The sequence below is a fragment of the Styela clava genome, chromosome 3, assembly GCF_964204865.1.
Source record: "Styela clava chromosome 3, kaStyClav1.hap1.2, whole genome shotgun sequence".
Taxonomy (NCBI): domain Eukaryota; kingdom Metazoa; phylum Chordata; class Ascidiacea; order Stolidobranchia; family Styelidae; genus Styela; species Styela clava.
The window spans coordinates 6,292,174-6,316,122 of record NC_135252.1 but is presented as its reverse complement, the minus strand read 5'-3'; the positions used below and the strand labels follow the sequence as shown (position 1 = coordinate 6,316,122).

Below are 23,949 nucleotides of genomic sequence, written 5' to 3'. Positions count from 1 at the left end.
CGGTTCTTCAAAAAGCCATGTTTTGTCTATCAGTGCTTAAACCAAAAAAAATTTTTTAAAAAAATTTTTTCATTTCTATATAAGATCTAATTCAATTATAGGGCAGTTTGAAATATTCTAAATAGTCTAAAATGGGATATCTAGTTATTTCTACAATAAACTGAGCACAAAAATCATATAATGAGGTAAATGCAATAATCGCAATAAGATTTAAAACACTACTTTACAAATCTTTAGTCAGCTCATATCATAACCCATTTCTGCAATACTCCTTCGATTGTTACGACAAACCCAAATTTGTACGTCAGATTCTAAGCCACGAGAATAAAAATAGCTTTAGGGTGTTCTACTGATCCATTTACTGTAACATCGTCTTGCGACACTCTCGTGTTTTTGTTATATCTGTGATTATGTTAAAGGGGACGAAAATTTCCTTTGAAACCTAACACTGATCGTCTGGCCGCCATGACCTCTAAACTGCCCGAAGTGACTTCCAAAATAATGCTTCATACTTGAATCAGCTTGAAACAATTTAGAAATTAATTTTAATCGAAGTACCATAATTTTTATATTCATATTTGTGAGCGGCACTTGAAAGTTTTTAAAACTAAGTGCGCTGCTTCTGCTTGGAACTTTATTAAATTGTCAAGCGTTTTGTCAACGTTTTTGTTTTATTCAACATAGCTTAGAGACCTTACCATTCACAACCACATATAAACTGCTCAAAAGAAAAATGAAATCAAGTATATCAAATCACTTAATATCGATTTCTAATCTGAATATCATCACTAAGCATGGCCACTATAGAGACTAATTTATCAGGCATGTTCCGTAGATGGTAAGTAAAGCGCGCTCAATTCCACAGAAGTCTAATGTGAACTACCGGGAAATTATATCTAAATTTTCTCTTAACCTCCCGATATCGCATATATTTGTCTAATGCTTCGCGTAATATACAAGGCTATTTTAAATGGCGACGGAACCTTTGGAATGCGTTTACCTTATTGATGCATCTCCAAAATCACGTTACGGCTTTTCTCTGCTCGTTTAGAAGCTACCATTTATTATTCATTGACTGTGAAATCTAATATTATACAAAGGGTTTTATCCTATTGTTTGTTGTTTGCATGTCAGAGATAATTATGCAACAAGCTTAAACCTTCATCATCATACATCTTGTTCAACGAAAAGAATTTCCTGTACAATTTTGTAAACTCACATCAATTGTTGCTAGCTGACAGAATTGTCATGAAAAAGGAAATATCAACAACACTAAGACATAAGTACGTGTTAGCAAACGGTCGTCATTACGTACAATTTCCATTCCTGCTGTCGACAATAAAAAGTAAACCCGAGTTTTCAAGCTTTGGAAAATCAGTATATATTCATTTTCAAGTAATGTGATTGAATTATTTTGAACACTGGAATTAAAGAAATTATGCTAACAACACCTTATTAATCAGGATTTAAAAAAAATGAAAACTTTATCTCGTAACACAATAGTATTTCCAAAGCAGTAAACACCATGATAAGTAATGGGTGCATACAATCGTTGAACGACCATATCAAAATATGACTCCTGTTGTCAAACAAATATGAATCACTATAGTCCTTGCTTTTTTGACGTATTCGTAACGTCATTATGTCATTATCTTGAAGATGTTTTCATTATTATATTTCTCAATTTTACCTCGAAATAATTTGTCAGAACGCAGCGTGCTAAATCAACTTTTTCATCACGTTCCACAAAATTACTAAAACTGGGTCTCTATGTAAGCAGGCATGGGGGGAGGGGGTACTAGGATGGATACAACTAGCAACACTGCTTCAGTAAACTAAAATTAATAACATTTGAGTCATGAAAGTATTTCAATTCAGTGATTTTCTTAAATCAACCTTTGATGTCGATCGAATTACTTGAAATCGACGCAAAATTATACGGTGTCAAGGGTTTGTAAACACAGACAAACTTGATCAAAATAGTTGTGTTTGGTATATTTTCTGATTAATTTGTTAGTGTATTAATACATTACGGAACAAAGATGTATAATGTAAAGCTCACGCTTTTATAACTGGTTTGTTTCAACGACATCGAAAATCCAAAATTTGTTAGGGAAAACTTGGAATTCAATTATCGCTATGACACAAAAATTCAATCAATATTTTAGATAATTATACATATAAAATATATTGCTACTTTTCACTTGAGTAAACAAGTTCTTAAAGCTGATTAATAGCCAAGTACTTTTGATTTAGATATCTAATAAGATTTTCACTTCTGTACAATAAAAACTTAATATATTATTTAATACTGGCGATGTATATCTTAGATATATTTGTGGGCAAAGAGAAATAGAGGAACATTTGGTAACGCTTCCAAGCATGCCAAAACTTTGCTTCAAATTAGCGCTTCCCATCATAACCACTTGATAATGAAACCAAATTTGATGAATGATTGTTCAAGTAACAACAGTTGCTCGGAGATATGTGGGAATTTACCATATGTGTAACAATAATAAACAATATGTGTAAATTACAAACTCTGCTAAAATGTCTGGAAAAAATACTTCCCTGTGTACTTGAGATATGTATAATGATATATTTATTGCTACTACTTGTCAATGTATAACTGAATATATCTGAAAAGTTGAAGTTTGTTTCTTTCTCTACTTCGAAGAATAGCAGAGGTTGTTTGAAGTGGCAAAATTTGACAGGTATTTCTTATATTTTATGTATCAAACATTTTCATGTATCATTTTATCGAGAAACCTCATATTATAACAAATGAATAAATCATAATTTCACTGTGATATTTTTGTGAGCAATACCCTCCTGTTATAGCCAGACCATGACACAGAACTTGTGACAAAAAATAAATCGCTACATTTTGTAAACAAACAGTAATGAATTTTGTCGCTTCTAAATTTGGTGCATATATAAAGAAAACTAACTTAGTACACCAATTCTACATTTTCTGTCATCGCACATGCCTATATATCTCCCAGTTTGATATAACAATATAAGCTCAAAGAGACGTGCTTATCCTGTTCCCCCATCCTGCCTGTCTGATAGTGGGTAGATATTTGGACTCTGCATATTGGTAGCTGCCTGGCAATAATGTCACTTCGTCCGTGATTGATATAATCGTATACCACAATATATATTTCTCATATAAAAATAAGTTAAACGTTCATTACTTTCAGTTTCAAATATAAAATTGCTTATTTTGTCTCCGTAAAAACCCCAAATCTATTATTTACCCCGAAGAAGCTAAAAATAATATAAAATACTTCTCACGTAACCACCAACATTGTTGACTACAGACTTTCATCATTAAAAATACCCTGTGAAAAATATAGGTTTTTCACACTAAAAATATCAGTAACTGTGTGGTCGTTTGGAAATGGTGTTGTCAACTTTAAGATTATGTTGTGGCTTCGCATAGTTATGCTCTTTATCATTAAAAAGATTCTATTATGGAGAATTAACTAGCAACACACCTTAAAACTGTACTACAATTGGTGTACCGCAAAATTAAGGTAAAATTGATATTATATTATTGGCAGTGTGAAAATAGAAACGATCAAATTTCTATAATGCGTCTTATCGCATTATGATGTGACAAATCTTCGAAATATGACGCAAAATAAAAGTCCATTCGTTTTTCAATATAATATGTCTCGAACAACGCGATGTACGAAGAAATGCGTACGTATCTTGAAATGATAACATGAGAAAACGATTGTGACATTATTTGCAATAATGGATTCAAAATTGGAAAAGAGAAAAGAAGTCAAACGTGCCAAGTCTTGTTTTAGCTAAATTACGCTGTTGTTGAAAATTTGTACGTCAGTATTCGCATGTGATCACATGTTATACGAAACTTTTAAAGTACAGATATTGAATGCTGAGAAGCTTGTTTCATTGTCAACAAGTCCCAATGTTACAATTTACATAGATTATCGAATTTGTTCCGTTTTACTACTCTTTTAAACGAAAACTGTGATAGGCAGCAAGAAGTGCAATTTTGAAATCAGCAAATTTAGGCATTCGCTGCATATGTTTATTTCAAAATACTCTTTCATGTTTAGTATTTTTATAAATATTTTGAAGTTTGGAGAAATTTTTCATGCTACGCCTATATGTAGTAACTTGACACGAACAACAAATTTGAAAAAATCCTGTAATTTCGATTAGTAATAACAGAGAGTGTCAGATATCATAAACAACGTAGTCATCTTTTAAATATATGATTTTTTTAAAATAGAATTTTTCAGATGCGTTTCACATAATTTCTCTGAGCGGGGCTCGACACAAGATGACACTAATAGTGATGAATAAACAAGGTTGAAACAATCTGAATTTACCCGGGTCGGATTGCTTTTGAAAATTTCATAATTACAGCAGTTGGTTGGACTACTGATATGTCAAGAACTCGAAGTCTGAGGTTCGAGGTTACATCGACAACAGTGAAGTTTACTAAAATGATTGAATCCATATGGTTGGGCCTTTCCCGATTTTTTTTTTCATTATAAACACCATTGTTTATGTTTCTCGAAGCATTCATTTTCTAGATTTTTTTTTCAGAATGATTTACAAAGACCAATTATTTTATATAGATGTTCCATTCGGTTTCAAATTTCATCTGAAAACTGTGACCCAAATCAGTTTTGATAATTGATTCTAGAATGCCAACAGCGATGACATATTAGCTCAGCACTTATATTCATTTCTCTAAGAAATTTAAATATCTTACGCTTTTTGGAAAATTATTCAAATCTAAAAATCATCTTGATGGTTTAAATGAAAATCCCGTTTTTTTTCATGTGTACGATCGTGTTAGCTCATTCTCCTAACTGTGTTCGCGATTGCCAAAGAGAGAGATACGGATATAAGCTCTATCCAGTACTCTGGTTGAACGCTCCATAAACCTCGAAGTGCGTCGTAAACGTAAGTAGGAAAGGATCAAGATTTGGAGCTAGGATTCGATATCGTGTGTCATGCCATGTTAACAAGTTTTTATTCGTCTTTACATTTATTAATTGACGCTTTTATTATAGATATATTCACCTTTATGAATCCCAGAACTATAATATTTATTCAAAATTAAGTGATTGGTTGCAAAATATCTCTATAAACGTACATGTGTGATACATCCCGTGAGTTTCCTTTGCAATCGTTGGATGAGCTGTTAAGGTGATATAAAATACATGTTGTTGTAGCCTAAAAGTGGAAGAGTGGCATCTCTTTACCACCTGGGACGACATTACAACTATGGGGCAAAAAATTTCGGCAATAACGGAGAAGTGTCACAGATTGGCATGCAAACATTTCAACGACGCCTAAACACTTTTAGAATTAACTGGGGTCGGTGGACAAAATCCAGCTTACAAGCAAGGTTGGAATCGCACGATATTCATATCTTTATTCTTGGCAAATAACAAGAGGATAAATATTCAAACGCATTTTCTAAAGTAGTCAGAGAGTCACTAACATCGCCATTTGCCGAGCAGATTCGAGTTAGAGCTCGCGTTGATGAGCGTGTATTATTGTAACAGTCGAATCTCTTTTTGGAGCTTCAATTGTGACGCCATGGACTCGAATGATTGGATTCGAATTCTTGGCCTATGACTCGAGTTCGCCTAATTTGACCCATCCCATTCACAGAAGTAAGTCAGTTTTCAAGAGTACTCGGAATAAAATAAAACTGACATATTACCGCACAGTCACAATGCTTCAAAAAATAATGGTGCGAAAGGCAACAATAGCATGAACATATGAAAGCAAACTTTGTCAAAGTACGATTCATCTTCGTTGAATTTCCAACCCAGATAATAATATATTCTGACAATATCTTATTTTATGATTCATTTCGCTACAACGGGATTTCTTCTCGTTCTAATGATTTATTTTTGTGAAATGCATGTTTTGCTCAAATCCATAAAATGTCATGTTGCAATACTTTGGCGTTCATGACTTCTATTCCCTCTGCACAGTCTTTCCACAACAACTTCTGTATCTCCAATGTTTTGTTTAAACTTTTTAAAGATCTTTTGAATGCATTTTAAATGCCTTGAATGTATAATGAAAACGAACTTTACCGTTCATTACCTTTGGCTGTCTTTCCCCCGTAAATATAGCATGAAATATCTCTGTTACGGACCCATTAACCGTAAACAGATAAAATAATATGGTTCGGTGTCAGAATTATGCCCGCCATTCTTTTTTTATTATTCGAAAATTCATGTTTAGACACATCTGACAACAGACGTGGGCCATGTATGCTGAATCCAACAAAGATTACGTTGCTTTTATTTGGTAAAATAAACGTAAAATATATATCATTGTGAGGCAATTCAAAAGTTTCAGTGTTTATGACATTGAAATGTCCTTCTTTACCAATGACGTTGAACTGTTATCCATCAGTGCCTCAATCCAGGTTTCTACGCCCCTGGACTGGCTTATTGTTTATACTCGTGCCATTTAACTCGACTTATAAAAGTAAGATTTTCATGCTGGAAATATTACTACAATGAAATGTGTACAAGACAGAATTATAAGTCGTTTTGTTATGATTGTAAAACACATTTAGTTAAGAAATGAAAAACATGATCAACGTTGCTATATGGTTGATATGCCTCGATGTATATTTTAAATTCAAGTAAATATCTTTGTGGTTCCGAGCTTATATTACTGGATTGCTGTTTAATCTTGAGATGACCCCACTTACTCCAATAGTATACAATTATTAATTTATTTCAGATTAAACAAATTTTGTATGAACAAACAGTTATGCAATGTGAAGATTCTATTCATGATAAATAAAGAATTTCTGTTGGTCTATTTAGAACGCAATCATCAGAAAAATATCGTAGAATTGTAACGTATGAGTCACTGGCAACGATTCGGAAACAGAAAGACCAGGAAGAAATATAATAATATAACTGCTGTGGAGAATCAAAGCATTGGTGGTGCCAAAGGAGAAGACCGCGTAAATAACATTTCTGTGTACCTAATCGTGTGGATATTATCACACTATTATTGAATGAAAAAAAAATTGCGTACATACAATTTTGGATCTTTCGTGAATTAAAGTAATTGACGAAACGGCGGATGAATCATTATACTACATAATAAATAGGAATTGTGTGAATAAGTAGTTTTTATGCATCAACTATTAATTAATATTGACAATTTTTTGGTACTCCCGAAGTATGTGAACCAAGATGGCCGCCACCGGAACGTAGTATGTGTACCAGGTTAGGGTTAGGTCATAATTTTATTCCAATTTTTCCTTATTTTAGTTCTATTACGAGTTTGGGGACTAGTGTTTGTACCTGAAATTATGGCCCAACCGTAACCTTGTACACATACTACGTCCCGGTGTCCGGCATATTGGTTCACATACTTCGGGAGTACCAATTTTATTCATAAAATAACGTTTTATCAAAATTTTCAAAATCAAATCAATATAGTCGATCAGAGTATTAAATTGAAATTTGTGTTTTGACAGCTAAAATCAGTACACTCGTTGAAATAAAAATACAACATAACGCGCATATGCTAATTAATATTTTAATCAATTATCAAAATCGCATATAGTATGCAACGGTGGTTGAAACAGATTAACGTTAATTATGCCCCAGGCATAAATATCGGTCACGACCTCTATGCAGGTGTACAGGCATTTTCATTTCAAATATAATAGAACAATAAGAATTAATTGCGCTTCAAAAATCTCCCATTGTTCTCTCTTTTTTATCTTTACGCGGTATCTAGACATAGCATATATGTTATTTTTTTCAACAAACCAAGGTGCCAATTAACTCCGACAAGATTTCTGAATTCTGCGGAATTACGGCAATAGTTTTACAACACTCTGATACATACATAACAAAACACATAGTTAGTTCATACACACTAGATTGTCTTGCTATTCAAATATGTTTTATAAATTATTCTTTCGTGTAATTGAATAAAGGTCTGATATTGGCGAAATATGCATCGCAAAATATTTAAATAAATGTGCTGCTGAAATAATTACACTTTGCCGTCGTTTTATATAATCTGCTGCGACAAACGCAGGCAGAACATTGAAATATCAAATGATCGAAAATTTTGATAGTCAATGCCACCACGAGGGCCAATAATTAATAGCTATCAACGACATTATTCTATCAATCAAAACTAATCACACTACATATATTTCGAAGTCTGTGATTTTGCTCTTGAACAACATCTGGCGGTATTACATTTTCGTTTCCTCACATTGAAGTTAATTACACGCTTTCAAATATTTTACCCCAATGATCACCCTGCTAAGTTTAAATTAATTTATAACAGTTAGGTTCACGTCCTATTTTATCCTGTTTAGATTTGTTTTTCTATCAACTGATCCAAATATTAAAATGGACCCTTTCACGAAATTTTTAGCATCCCAAATGAGCACGTCCACGTCGTTCCTAGCAATATAAAAAATGTTAATCACGTTCAAGATACCGAATAATTTTCAATTTATATAATGTATTCGTTCCTAAAAATAGTTAACTATAGACACGGGATATCGGCTCACATGAATCATCAACGTGATCTGAGAAATTCCATATAAGTAATTCGTAATCACACGAAAATAATTAATGGTCAATGATGCATGTGTATGTATACAAAATGTACAATATCTGGTCACAATTTACGCCGGAAACATCCATGAAGTTCAAATCAAAATATACCTCTTTTCAATGAAGACTTTAACATCTTTGTTTTGCGTCGACCACAAATATCCACTGGATTGAAGATGGTTGGTTTGTATATCTACACGATTTATTACACCCCGGGTAAGGCGGTAGTATTGGTCTGGGCAGCAGGCACGCAGTACCTAAATTTTGACAACAGGTATAAGATACAAACGAATTGCGTGCCTACGTGCTAATCATTAGAATATTATCAAATTTTACATTGTTTATGATATTTTTTTACTTATATCAAATGCCATAAATATAGTTCATGTTTTTTGGGTAATTCATGCCTAAAAATCAGGTCGTTTAAGGAAACGATATCCCTAACAATTACCAGATTTTTATGCGAGATAACAACTTATTTGTGTTGCTTAGCGCTAAAATTCAAGTCTTTATCAGTAATATTATTTCCTAAATGTTTTTATATCTTGAATATTTGTCATCGCAGTAGTCAGTAATTACTAATCAACACAATGATGTCATTCTGGCACATAACGAGTTATTGTTTTGCATAAAAATCATTTTTATCAGTAATCCAATTCACGCAAAGGTGGTCATTAACTGGGTTTCCCTCGAGCAATAGAGCGATAGCGTACCCGACTCCGTCCAGGCGACGTCTAATTTTTAGTTTTTCTTTCTTATCGCGCCGTTCGTCTGAGCTATCGTCCCTGTCCGAGATAGCGAGCGACAAAGTGTTGACTATAAGTCGCTCGGTCGTCTACCGTAACACCATTCAGTCGAGTTCATTCATCGATCAGATAGTTCGATCAGTTTTGAAGTATTTATATTTGGGAAATAAGATCGAATACTAAAATCAAACATATCTTATGGAAAGAATGGACTCTTACATGTGTCGCACCTTGGTACTTGCTAAGGATTTATGAATTGCTTCGACAGATCTTAATATCGAAAATAAGCAAGTTTGTTGAATATTACGCAGGTCAATTTAATTTTATACAAACTGTTTGTATAAATAGTGGCAGTAAAGAATATAGGTATTGGGTAGAAATTTGTAGGTGGCGAAGACTTGACTAAATCAACTTTATTAGATATTTTCTGAACACTTGAAGCCCAAATATAATCGTATTTGAGAAAAGAATGATATAACTCGAATGTTAACAAATACTGTTTTACTTTTACAGATTTGATATTTATTATTGAAAATAATTTTCACCAGTTTATATATATTGAAGAATATATTCCAGAGCATGGCTAAATCTTTTCCTGTCGAGTCCGTGCCTTTCAGTCACTCTCCGTTCTCACATTTTATGCCACAGGCATATGCAGGATATTCAAATCCGTATATGCCAACTGCACCACCAGCATATCCCGGATATTCGTCACATTGGAACGTTTTCCCAGAGCAGAATTCTAATGCAGAAATTGACTCTACACAATTCAACTATCAACCAAGAATATTTGAAACGGCACCTTCATCAACAACAATTCTTCAGCAACCTAATAACGATCAACAAGCAAGAACTGAAGAACCATCTAGAAGTTCAGAATCTCCATTATCAAATTGTGAAAAATCAAGCAATGTTTCTTCCGAAATGTCGCCGTCAAAAAGCAAGTCTTCCGTCATACCTCAACATTCAATTGTGAATAATGCCGACGGTTTAGCCTCTTTGCCGTACAATTATACAAATAATATGCCTAGTTATTATTCTGTTCCATATGAAGGCTATTATGCTCCTGATATTGCACCGAAAGGGCCGTTTAGACCGTTCGAAGACAACACCCAATTTCAAATAGAGACAAAGAAGAACAAATCAGAAACGACAACATTAATCACTCCGCCTCCAACAAACGATTCACAAAATTTTGCAATCGAAAACTCCTTTGCCCAATTTCCAGGTTCAAATTTACCATCACAAGCCAATATCGCACCTCAATATCCGGAATCTTATCGAGGTAGCCTTGCAGCCGGAATTGGTTATACTCTGGGCTACACTCACCAGCCCAATAGTCTGAAGAGAAAAGCAGATGATGTAGACACCCCACCAACAACACCAGAGTCTCCGGAACACGATGACAAAATCACTACATCGTCACAAGACTATCCTGAATCAAAAAGACCACGATTCTCTGGTACTGAAGAGGATTGTTCACTCGCGGATGATCAAACAACGGAAACAAATGTACCAGAAAAAGAAGAAAACATTGAAGGTTGGTCCCAATAATAATTATTTTTAAATATTGAAAAAATTCCAAAAAATTTTTATATAGTAATTGGTATTAACATAAAATATCAAAAATAGTTAAATAGTTCAATGAAGATCCAATAAACATTTTCAATTTTTCAAATATTTCACATATAAAATAACACTTGTAAATAATTTCTAGAAGAAAGTTCATCTGAAGCCATCGACAACCTTGACAACGTGGTGCAACAACGTCTTCCAAGTCCGGAAAATGATGATATTTGTGAACTGACACCATTGGTGCCCTCAGTTCCATTAGAAGAAGAAGCACCATCATCACCCGATCGAAGTTCTCATAACAGTTTGAAATCTTTTTCCGACCAAGAATCCGTTTCTTTGGAAGAGTTCAACAATGACGAGGAAAAGGAAAACAAACCACAGGGCAAAGGAAAGAAAAAAAGAAACGCCAGAACCGTCTACACGAGCTATCAGCTTCAACAACTCAACGATTATTTCAGAAAAATTCAATACCTTGCGCTTCCTGAAAGAGCACGCTTAGCAGCAGCTCTGGGACTGACACAAACTCAGGTATGTAACCAATTTATTGTTTCATTTTATATATATATATTACAAGAAAAAGAGATTTATTCACGATCACAATTATCACACAACTCACAATTATCATTCAACTTTTTATAAAAATTTATTTCACGCAGGTAAAAGTATGGTTCCAGAATCGTCGTTCAAAAATCAAGAAAATGATAAAATCAGGTGTAAATGATCCTGAAGAACTTGGAATTCTCGCCGTTGTTGACAACCAAGCACCCGAACACGATGAACGAGCTCAAACATCGCCAGCAACCTCCGCCATACCAGCTATGGGTGGTCGTTCTGTGATGTCTGATGGCATTGGATCAAGATATGCTCATGGAGAACCAAATTCTCATTATACGTATGGGTGAGTAATGATGTACTTTTTATATACCACTCATCTTAGATTACCAATGCTTGAAATACACTCTAAAATAGTGAATAACTAAAAACATGCACACTGCGGTATCTAGGTTCGGTTCATCGGAAAAAATATAAAAATCTTAACAATTATTCTTTCCATGTTCAGAATGCCACTCGGTCAGGATTCTCAAAATAATCCGGCTGCAAATTATCAATCTGGTTCCTACCAACATTACCACCCTAGCATCGTACAACAACACAATCAGCCAGGACATAGCACAAGTTTGGTAACTCCTCTAGCTTCATTGGAAAACATCCACGAAGGCTACGGCGGTAATGGTGCTGAGATGAACGGAAAAATTCAAAACGGTTATCCCGGAAATCAATACAACGATATCAACTCCAGTAGTGAAATTCAATCAAGTGAGTCATATTTACCAACAGATGCAAGAAACTTTTTACCAATTCCAAATTTTTCAAACTGAATTATCATGCTTTTTATTTCTAGTTCAACAAGAAAATATTCGTCACCAGAACTATTCATCATACTACAGTCAAGACACTGCCAATATGGCCCAAGGCAACCCAGACTCACTATATGGATCATCAGCCGGGTATTATCCAACTTCTCACCAACAGCATAATTTGTACGCAGATGCAGCGGGACATGATGTCATGGGACAGATGAATGGAAGATATTAGTATAATATAAATGTATGTCAAAAAACAAATGCCATGGCGATGTTCGAGGCGGGGGTGAAGAGTCGACCGACCCAAGCCAGATCAGCGGGTAACTTGGCGTCCACCTGCCCTGCAAGTTCATATGTCTTCTTTTATTTGGTAACTCGTGACTGCTCAAGTTATACTTGTAACGGTTGGACAAATAAAAACATGTGAAGTATATCACAATTGCCTTAATAATTTTCAACTATTTTTTTTGTTTTTAAATATTTTACTACACTTTGATACACTGATGATATTTTTGTGCCTTCCTATTGCCAAATAAAATGCATGTTATTTAAGAACAAGAAAAATAGAGTATACAAAAAAGGGGGAATCGTCAGATACGTATGTATAGCACGTTTTACTAAATTCTTGGTATTGGTGGGAAAATCGCTCTTCTCATTGACCACTGAATCAAGGGCTTCCAAATTTGAGGAAATATATAAAGGTGTTGCCTGAATATTACTAACATATATACTTACATGTTTACTGGACTTCGTAAGTCCCGTTGCTTCATCCCAAACTTTGCTATTTTTTTAGAAATTGCAGTAGATTATTTTTCGATCGATTCGCCCAGAGCCTCAAGAACGGCTTACGTAACAATACTGCTATACCTTCTTGTATGATTGAAAACAAAGCGCACATACGCATCGTTTCGGTATTAGGTTGTTGTTCATGTTGGACACGAAATGGACCTCTTGATCATTTTGTTATATTTTTGTTGTTGATCATCATGTTAGTCTTTCGTTTCTTCGTATTTTTCTCTCCTTCTTCTTGTTATGAAAAAATCGTTTTTCTCATTAACCACTGGACCAAATTTTTAGTGGTTGAAGATTGTATTTTTCGTGAGAAGGGAATCACTTTTATTTATTTTAAAAATGTCTGTGGCTTCTATGGGATTCGTTTTTTTGTGTGCGATGACGTCATCAAAATTAAAATTGCGTTCCATGTGGCGGTTCCGCTTTCGCGTAAGATCAAATCTGCTGCTCAGCTGAGATACGATACCAATAGGCTACCGTGACAGATCACATACCCGTACTATTTTGTGTTCATATATTTGAGCATGGCTTTCTTTTTAGTCTTTCTTTACTTCTTCTTGCTATTGTGAATAAAATCCCCCTCTCTTAATTACCGACTCTAATTATTACACCGTTTCTTTACTTCTTTGAAAGTTTGAGTCAAAAATTTAGCATGAATTTGTATATTTGCGTTCAACGTTTTTAACATTTGAAAAAAAAACTCCTATCGCATTATCATCATATCACAATACTTGTGATGGTAAGTCGAACACATATGGAAGTTTTCAACAACAGGGTACTGCCCAAAACAGAACCCATAGAATATATATGTTCCAAAAGACCCTAATCACCCTATATATACATTGACTGTGTGAACTTACGAAACACATACATCATCACCACTTCTATCATTCTACATGTTCAAATTACTCAAAAATTTTGAAACTCATAAAACCCGGCAACTAAAATAGTGTTTCTGCTCGCATAGAAAAACAGGGCCAACTAATCTTTACATTCGAAACCCTTTCACAAAATGTAGACAAACAATCATTACTGAGATAACAATCGGCGAGATAAAATTTCCCTACAACAATCTGTCCAGAATATTGACACAACTTCATAAAGATAATAAGCACTAATACTCCAAACTCTTCAAGATATTTTGATAAGAAAACAAAAAGTATTCATAACGTAACTCATTAGAACTAAATCAAAAATCACGAAACGGTGTTTGGTATATAGCTGTTATTGCTCTTGAAAGTCCACTTTTAGGCGATTACTCTACTGTTGTGTACTGCTTTTATCAACCATAATCATTCCAAACTTATACACCACCGTAGATTGAATTTTAATCCGACTTGAAATATCAGAGACAAAAAAATCTAAATTTGTGACTTAAATAATCAAATAACAGCTCGAAACTTCCTAAACAATAGATTCAAGATTTCCCATTTTATTTATAAGATGCATGATACGGTCACGCATGGATGTTGCTGTGAGCCTCGCGTCTTCGTCGTCGTCCCACGCCTCCTCAATAGTTTGTTCAATATCGGAACATGACTCTAATATATCAAACGCCGTTTTTGTATACCTTCTCTCCAGAAAAACAGTTTCTTCCGATTTTTGAGAGTAGCCATCTAGTAATTCCGGTAGCAGGTAATCTGATTTGAAGGAGCATAAACTCTGGCTCCCAACGTCGGCGGATGAATAACTTGCATTGCCGGAATCAGATGAATGAGATGAATCGATTCTTAACGAAGATCTTTTGTATTGGGATGGAAGAAAGGGTCGCATTTTATGTGTTACAACAATGTCATAAATTGACATTCCGTTTCTGCTCTCGTTTTGGTATGGCAGTGATGCTGGTATAATGTTGCAAATATTTCCTACAAATTGATTCCAATATTAATGTTTGCTTTTATGTCATAATTTGTAAAACTTAATATATCTAACCTCCAGAACCTTCAAGACAATGAGGGTATCAATTCGTTATTGTACTTAATTTTGTCTCAGAAGGTGGAATAATATAACAACTGCGAACATATACAACCTCGGAATGGATTAATTAAAATATCGATACAGAATGACTTCGTGAAGCGAATATGATGAATGTGAACATTATTTTTGGTATGGAATCAACACATGCAAGCAATGTAACGATAACGGTATTTATAAACAAAATTTGAACTTAAATGGTTTTGAATAGGCTTACACATTTGACTTGCAAGTGTTAATAAATTTATGCATTTCGAGAATATTTATTTGTACGCAATAGCAAATTGTTGGCCTCTTATACAGAATATCACGCACCGTAGAAAACACTACATCTTGAAATTACTTCCCACATCACCAGTGCAGTGGAGTAAACATCAGTTTGTTTGAGTGAAGTTTTGTATTTCTTCATGTTAACAGTGCCAAGCAGAATTTCTGGTGCCATGTAGTTTAGTGTTCCCGCTGCTGTAACACTCTGAAAATTGTATGTTTCATATATTTACTTATCTCCCATAAGATTGCTTGGAAAGTAAATAGGGTGCAAGTGGAAAGTGTGAATAATTCGATTTTTAGCCACGTCTTGCATAAATAACTTACTCAAGAGTGTTTTATACTATATGCGCACAGAATACAAAATAAAAGCGATGGATTGGAATAAGCTTTCCCGAAGTATGTGAACCAAAATGGCGGACACCGGAACGTAGTATGTGTACCAGGTTAGAGTTATGTCATAATTTTATTCCAATTTCCCTTTTCTTTATTTTAGTTCTATTACAAGTTTGGGGACTAGCCAAGTGACTCGTATAGAATTTGTACCTGAAATTGTGATCTAACCCTAACCTGGTATACATACTACGTTCCGTTGTCCGCCATCTTGGTTCACATACTTCGGGAGTACCGTCAAGTCTGTCTGAAGTTGAATAAAAGTCGAACCTAAAATCAACTTTAAGTCGTGACTGTATTAGTTGAGTTGCTTCAACTTATTTTCGCTTTACCATTTATATAAGCAATAAAAATACTCCTGGAAGTGTTCATTCGTACAGGATATGCCATACAATAAGAGTATCGGAGGCCCTCGAATATGTCCTGGAATTGACCAACAAAAAGCCTAATATTTTATGGTGTAATAAATTTATATACGTACGATGTTTTCCTCTTCATCTAACTTATCATTAAGGCAGATGAGAGACAATCCAAAATCAGATATTACAACTGTCGCGTCATCTTTGATGAGAAAATTGTTGCTTGTGACATCTCTATGAATGATTGGTGGCGTAACCTTGTCTTCTGCCAAAAGTAAATTTTTTGTTAAAAGCGATTTACGCCCAAAGGCAAAAGAAAACTCCGTGCGATATGTGTTATAACGTTATTTTGTCCCCAAATTTATCAAATTAGTCGGAGACTCAGAATAAATTCTTTTTTGTGTGTGTCTGTATTTCTTACTCCAAATTGGTTGATATTCAATGAATGGAATTATTTGAAAATCTGTAAATCATTCCTGGATTAAATATCTCTTGTTAAGTAGTCTATGGTTATGATAAGAAAAATAGAAACAAGTTTTGTCACAAATACCAGGATTGTGTAAAAACGAAATTGCTTCTGTGATGTCGGACAGGATGCCAACACAAGTTGTAAAATCGAGTATATTGGTTTTCAAGTAGTTTCGAAGAGATCCCTGTAGAAAAAATATAACCAGTTCCTTAGTTACTAAATTCAAGGTAAACCGACAAACAGGAAAAATGTTACCTGTGTGCAAAATTCAAGTGCTAATCCAGGATTGCACTTCGATGATGAATAAATCTCCCCTTCAAACTTGACAATGTTCCTGTGGTTACATTTTTTCAGGATTGAGTGACACCTTTTCTCTTGTGCATACATTTTAGCGCTTTGAGCCATTGAAACGTAGAATTCTGAAAACAAGGTGATTCACATAGCCCGCTATTTTACCTTCTGTAAATACAGATTACGCTAAAGTTTTTCTTATGTGAAAATGTTCCACGGTAAAGTTAACGCAAGTTCACCCAAACTCAGGCTATGGAAAATCCTTAACATATAGAGGCGGTAGAGCAGTGGTTTTCAGCCTTTTATGGTTCGTGACCCCCTTCCGGCGCATTTTTGCTCTCGTGTCCCCCGTACGTCATTCCAAAAACTAAACGTGTTGGATTGTATGTTTTACGACTATTTATGGAATGCAAAAACAAACCACAGACAAGGAAGACCAAGCTTTTTAGTATACAACGAATGTGTATCTTGCGCTTTGGATTGTCTGACGAGGTTCCTAATTCTAGGGACCGTAATTGATATAGCCAGACGAATGTCACTGTCAAACTTGAGACGGTTTTGATGCTAACAAGATCAGAAAAACCAGATTCCCACAAAGGTTGTCACAAAGTCTTCCACCTGCGTATGATTTTTGTCACTTCACTTTTGGAGTTTAGGTGGACGTAATGATTCACTGCTCATTACATACGAGTAATGCAGGTATAGAACTGTCATCTCGAGTTACTTTAGTAAAGCCAACGTAATTGTCGTTTCATTTTCGTATTTTAGGCATTATGAATTTACATATGGGATATTGCATCTATAATGAGATAGCGAAAGTTATCTTGCAGTCTAGTGAAACCGCCCGTCTGCAGGTTAGACGGCCTATCAGCAAACTATTTTGATTGGTGGATTCCAAATTCCATTATGATCAAACAATTCAGGCACGCACAAGAAAGTGTTTACTCCCAGTGATCGCAAATAACCTATATAGGTAATAAAAATGCGATGAACGCCAAAACAGGGAATTTGATTTTGGAAGGAAATTATGCAAACGAAGTCGCCTTCGTCGTCGGGGGGGACAGAGCCCGGTTGAGAACCACTGATATAGAGTAAAATATTTGAATTGAATGAATATGGTACCACGGGGATAATAAATACCATTAAAATTTTATTTTTCAAGAAAACAGACTATAGGTATTTATTTATATAACAGCCACAGAATCAAGTTGGTCATCGCTTTGACATAAATGTTTAATAAACTAGTTGACAAGATAAAATTACTTTTCTACCTTTTATGCAGAGCATGTTGTCGCTTTTATCAGATTTTACACTGCGGAGACTGATGTGTCTAAAAATGTTAATCCAGTTTTGATTGGCGGAATAGTCTACATAAAATGCCGGTACGGGGGAATATTCTTGAGACTAAGTAAAATTGTCATCAAAATAAAACTAAGAAGTTTTTCTACGGATTCATTTAATTAACATAATATAATATGTTTATGAAAAATGCAATTTAGTGTGAATAAATAAGCATTAACGATCTAACTTACCCATATCTCCCCTGATAAATTTTACCAGCGCAATCGGTATTTGATATATTGACTTTGTGTTCCAAATCTTTATTTTGCGATTCTTCTGACCTAAGTAGAAATATATAAAAATAAAAGTAAGAGCTACTATATTAACTGTATGTGTTTTCATCCGAATTTGAATTCTACTGTCGGGCTGCTTTACGAACCATGTTCAATATTTTTAAAAGTCTGTGTAAACATTTCGATTTCGAGTTTTGCTGAATAATATTGGGCCATTTTCTCAAAATTAACCATGGAATGTTCTTCATTTAGAAATGTCACAAACTACCCCAGAAATACACAACAGAAAATAGTGAAATAGGTTGCGTGCTGAGTTTTGGGTCAAGTATCTGTTTTCGTTCTGGCGTAGAGTTACTAACTGGAATGATAATCAATCTACAAAGGATCATTTTAACATCAGGACCTCTCTGGTTCATTGTAATGATCACTCGTACCTGTTTAATTCGATAGTTAAGTGATGAGCAGAGCAGGCGCTTTCATTGCTGGAGGTAAATGTTATTTAGTATAGATAGAGTATGGATAACAAGTAATTCATCTACTAATATACTGTACCTACTATCATCCGGTGTATCATGTACGCTTTTCAGTAACTTCATAGCTGAATATAAATGATGTTACAGCGATCACTTCATATGGCAATGCATAAATATTTGATCAAAACCAAAGATGATAAGAAACCAAATGTCAATTAAATCTAAACCAATTAATCTACAGTCTGTTGCGTCGTCAATCTATGTTCATCACGCATGCTTAAAGCAAATAATACAATAGCTGCTGCGTTCTTATCGTCGTGATGAGCAATACTTTTGAGCAGTGGCTTTCAACCTTTATTTTGTTGATCGGAATCCCAATGAAACAGTGCAGAGGCTCAAAGAACCTCTTGCAGGTGGATAAGTCTAATAATTATTTAGCTGTATGCAGCTGGGACCCCAGATTACACAGAATCACATCAATATCAGATGTTGCAGTCTACATGTTTGCACGCATTGTGATATAAAATTTGACTACCGCGTACAAAAACGTGGGAAGTTTCTAAAAATTACACTACCCATGAAAAAGAGAAAATTGTAATAGCACATTAAGGCAAACCTTCCTTTTACATATATACAGTACTTGTTCAAGTTCTACGGCCGGAGAGTATCGACAACCTTTTGTATGACCAATGAAACCCGTAAGTAAATACGAAAAATAGGGAGTAAAACCTCATATGGTCGTGCTTATCAAACATTGAAGGATTAAGATATGAAAATACAGTTGTTTATCGAACCATAATTTTATTGCTAGAGAGATCGTAATAATGATATATCCGTTGCCGTAACGAAAATCCATGCTTTTTCCATAAACAAATTTTTTTCTTTTTTATAATTCAAAATCATATATTAGACGGGGTGGTCCAAACCCAGGCTCGCGGGCCACATATGGTCCGTCGCTTCATTATCTGTGGCCCGCGCCGCATTCGAAGAGTAATCAAAATATCGTATTTTAAATTGCTTCTCATAAAATAAATCAGAAAAATCGTTCGACATATTGTTGTTATATCACCACTGTGATTGAATTGACTAGTATGATGGCTAGCTGAAGCAACAAGCGAAGTTGAATAATGTGATGGGCAGTTTAAATTGTTACCTAGATTTCTATCGTTTTGGTTGGGCTAACAATATAGCATGATAGAAAACTAAAAATCGAATGCGGATTCCATTAGCCTAGGTTGGCAATGCCTGTTAATTATGTGTTTACACAATAGAAATGCTTGTTTTGTACTACACTGTTTACCTATTCTTGGTACTATTGTGGACCGCGACCAGTGCCAAAATAATTTTGTGGCCCGCGGAGCCCACAACCTTGGACCACCCTGTATTAGAATATATCTTGAACAAAAATTTTAGGCAGACTCAATGATACACACAGCTTCGAATATAGAAGCTGTGTGACATTTGTTTTTTTTTTCATAAAAGATGCTTGCAGAGAAAGCATGCGTTTTTTTTTTAAGAAATTCATGTATGTCCATCAATGATAAAGATAAACAAATTTGAAGTAACCGGAACCATTTTAAAATCGAAAAATTCAACTCAAATATAAAGCTCATACTTTTTGAAAGAGATCCTGATATTCTTTTCCTGTTATACAAAGACACACATGCGAAACATAATACAGCTAACGATACGAGAACAACATAACCGAGTTCCGTGTCAGCATCTGAACAATAAAGTTAAAAAAAATGATTACTACATTTTGACTTGATATCGCGATTTTTAAGCAAAATTTTGCAACGGAGACGATACAGACTTCGTGTAGTATAAAGGGTTCTGATGTTTATGGTAAGCAATTATAATTTGTTTTTAAGAGAGACTTTATACAAATTTTCACAATTCAAATTCGTGTAGCTATTGTTGGTATTGCTATTGGATGTTATATCTGTTTATGACAGCCTCTGTTGAACTTCAATACACAGAAGTTGACATCTTAGCATCATGTGCGTAATAAAGAAGTCAAATATTATAAAACAATTTTGGGAAGCATTCTTATTCCAGTATCAAATATACCTGTCGCATATGGCTACTATCTTTCGAATTTATAACGGAAAGTGAATCTGCGATGTCCAATTTTCATGCCAGTCGCCAGTTACAAACAAGAGCAAATATAAAACGGTAAACTATAAGTTAGGTTTTATGTTTACTCACATTCATTCAAAGCACGTAGTTCTTACGTAATAGATATTTTTATGAGTATAAGGTTGTAAACACAGACATTATGAAAGTTGAATTTGAGACAGCGGAGACTTCAATTTTTATATTATTAGAGAGTTATTTCAAAAAAATGCATATTTCCCAAGAGGCGTATTCCCAATTTCACTACAAACAAGTACTAGCCTTCACTGATTATAAGCAGCCACTACTATCAGAAAGACAAAAAAATCTTTCGGGTTCAGCATTCTTATGCAATTTTTACTTGGGTGAGGTGATGAGAATGTGATGTGAACCCTGGATTTTTACCCTGCGACTATATTAAAGCAGTATTTGTAGCTTTGTATTTGATTTCTTGGGTCGGACGGTAAACGCAAGTAACATTAGTCGAAAAGGTGTAAGCATATTTGTTAACTATCAATTACGTACATACAATAAAGTAAGTGTTTGTAACTAAAATACTTTGATTTGCGTGAAAATCTGTAGCAAGGCACTTTTGAGCACAATGCAATTTCAATGTTACTTACTTGGATATCCTTCAGTAGACTCTATGAAGATTTCGTAATCATTGTATGGTATCTGTACTGATGTCAAAGCATTTGAATCGTTTCTTTTCACAAGAAAGTCGTTGCATAATTTTCCTTTGCAACAACATACATGATTATCGCAGGCTGTTGCAAATGCTTCGCATTTATAATATGAACAGTGGTCAGTAGGAAATCCATCGGCTTCAAACTGGTAGCATCCTGATGAATGTAAAATATTCTCTGAGAATATAGCAGACTCTGTCTATGATAGCATTGTTCGTCGTTTTTGCTAATTTGCACGTGTCAAAGCTTACATGGCATACTATAGTCAGGTTGATTTGATTGAAATTCCTCCAGGGGCGCGATTTATGTTCCGAGCGATACCAAGTTAAGATCACACAAAATTGCTTTGGGACCATTGGGACGTAAGAAACACAAGTTATAACTTATTACGTCAAACGTCACGCTGCGGTTAGCGGTTAATTTTACCCAGTTTTCCGTTAAATTCCCAGCCCTAGTCAATATTTTATGTTTTGGGGTGAAACATAAAGTACATCCGTACAATTTTAAGATTAATGAATTATTTCTCTGTATAGGGAATATCGAGAGGCGCGTTTACGAGAAGATTGAAACACAAATCATCATCAGCAACAGACTCGGCAGGGGATTGTCGCAAAGCGTCACTATAAATTTGAATGTTATAATTTTACCTTGCTTGATAATTGAAACAGTCTCGTTAACGTACTTCCAACTGGCGAAGCAGGCCTGTGAAATATAAATGCCACATAGTGTTAAATTCAATATTGCAAAAAAAAAAATTTAATTAATAAGCTTAATTTTTAAATTTTAACGCCGTAAAAATTATTGTACCACGCATAGAAAAGATCTAGCTATTAACCTAAAATACATTATCGGATTTCAAAATAACAGGGGAAAAATTAGAAATTAGAGAGGTGCTATTTGTAATCAAAAACCCAACAGTTAGTCAATTCGGTAAATATTTACAGTGTAAAATCGTCCTTCTTATTATAACATGAAGTTTAAATTAAAGCTGACTTATTGCAGAAATTACGTTCTTTCAATCTTGACTTCAAAAGTTAGGATAGCAAAATCAATTTGGCATGTCAAAGCTCTTCATTCCACAGACGTGAAAGTTTTAATTTCAATCATAACAAATTTAAAACTGTTCGTTTGCTTACGTCAAACTTAAATTCATTATCGGCCAGACATTTACAATTTTTCAAATGCATTGTTTCTTTCATTTTAATGTTATTTAGGGGTAGGACCGAACTTCAGTTCAATATCAAGGCCAGGTACGGGTCGTACAGGTGCATTACCGTTAATAATTACATTTAAACAAGCCTTGATTATCTGCGGGATAACATTATGAAGTGTTACATCAAATATTTGTCTTAACACTTTCTACTGAGTTTATTGTTTGTTGTGTGGGGATTGCAACATTGCAGTATTGTTTGACAGGAACTAAATCCTAGGAGCCCCACTACCCCCTACTTTGATTGAAATTCTGAAAATCAGTCTGTCCATGTATATTATCATGGCGGAATAGATCAGAATTTATATACAAGCCGAGCAATATGCTGCAGTTTGGCACATTTTCCCATTTCTTCCTTTCAATTTGTCGAATACATATTCTATCAATTGATATTTATTCAGTAGACCAGGGCTACTCAACTATTTTTACCGAAGATCCGCATACAAAACTTCAAAAATATTTGGGTCCGGACTTTCCAGAAATTATATTTAAACACGCACTTCCTCGACAGACTAATGATTATTAGCTATATAAAGTTGTTTATTATGGCGTTAGAGTTCTTTTCCTATTTATTCAAACCTATAAAAGTGATTTTATAAAAGGAAACTTCAAAAATGGGACTAATGATCCAAAATAAAGAATTAGTCGCGGTCCGAATCGAATACCTGAAAGGTCCGGGAGTCGGACCGCGGTCCGCCAGTTGAGTAGCCTTGCAGTAGACTATAAAAGCCTTGTCCTCTATGACCATAGGCGCGATTAAAACGATTAAAACATTTGTTGAGATAACGTTTGCAAAGATTCTTGTAAATCTAATTTTTGTTACTAATAATTTTTATTTTTTCTCCTCAAAAACAATGCAATTAGAATAAAAATGTTAACATTGCAATGTTGCAAAAAAGTAAAAAATATACCGTAGTTTCCTCTTCGCAATATATCTGCTCCGATTTTGCACCGGCGTCTATATTAAATGATCTGCACTTCGTTGGTTCTACAGTTGTAGTTGTAATTACCGGCATAATCCAGCCCAAATTTCGTATTTTAAG

At 34.5% G+C, this 23,949-nt stretch overlaps 2 protein-coding genes across 3 annotated transcripts; one reads left to right on the top strand and one right to left on the bottom strand.

Moving 5' to 3' along the window:
- The first annotated feature begins 9,516 nt into the window (after nt 1–9,516).
- On the top strand, nt 9,517–13,148 carry LOC120342673 (uncharacterized). Of its 2 annotated transcripts, none has more exons than XM_039411606.2 (5): nt 9,517–10,904; nt 11,085–11,467; nt 11,596–11,837; nt 12,000–12,256; nt 12,342–13,148. In XM_039411606.2, exons 1-5 carry the CDS (start codon nt 9,944–9,946, stop codon nt 12,533–12,535), a joined length of 2,037 nt encoding a protein of 678 aa, XP_039267540.2. In that variant the 5' UTR covers nt 9,517–9,943; the 3' UTR covers nt 12,536–13,148. The 2 variants fall into 2 exon arrangements, with proteins under 2 accessions (XP_039267540.2, XP_039267539.2); XM_039411605.2 differs by having other exon boundaries at nt 9,519–10,904; nt 11,082–11,467.
- Nucleotides 13,149–13,763: 615 nt separating this feature from the next.
- On the bottom strand, nt 13,764–23,949 carry LOC120342674 (bone morphogenetic protein receptor type-2-like). Its single transcript, XM_039411608.2, has 12 exons — nt 23,818–23,949; nt 22,344–22,398; nt 21,634–21,852; nt 20,511–20,618; nt 18,975–19,020; nt 18,381–18,470; nt 18,120–18,178; nt 16,813–16,976; nt 16,639–16,741; nt 16,211–16,353; nt 15,385–15,541; nt 13,764–14,960 (listed from the first exon to the last, which is right to left on the bottom strand). The coding sequence occupies exons 1-12, from the start codon at nt 23,920–23,922 to the stop codon at nt 14,500–14,502; spliced, it is 1,710 nt and encodes a 569-aa protein (XP_039267542.2). The 5' UTR covers nt 23,923–23,949; the 3' UTR covers nt 13,764–14,499.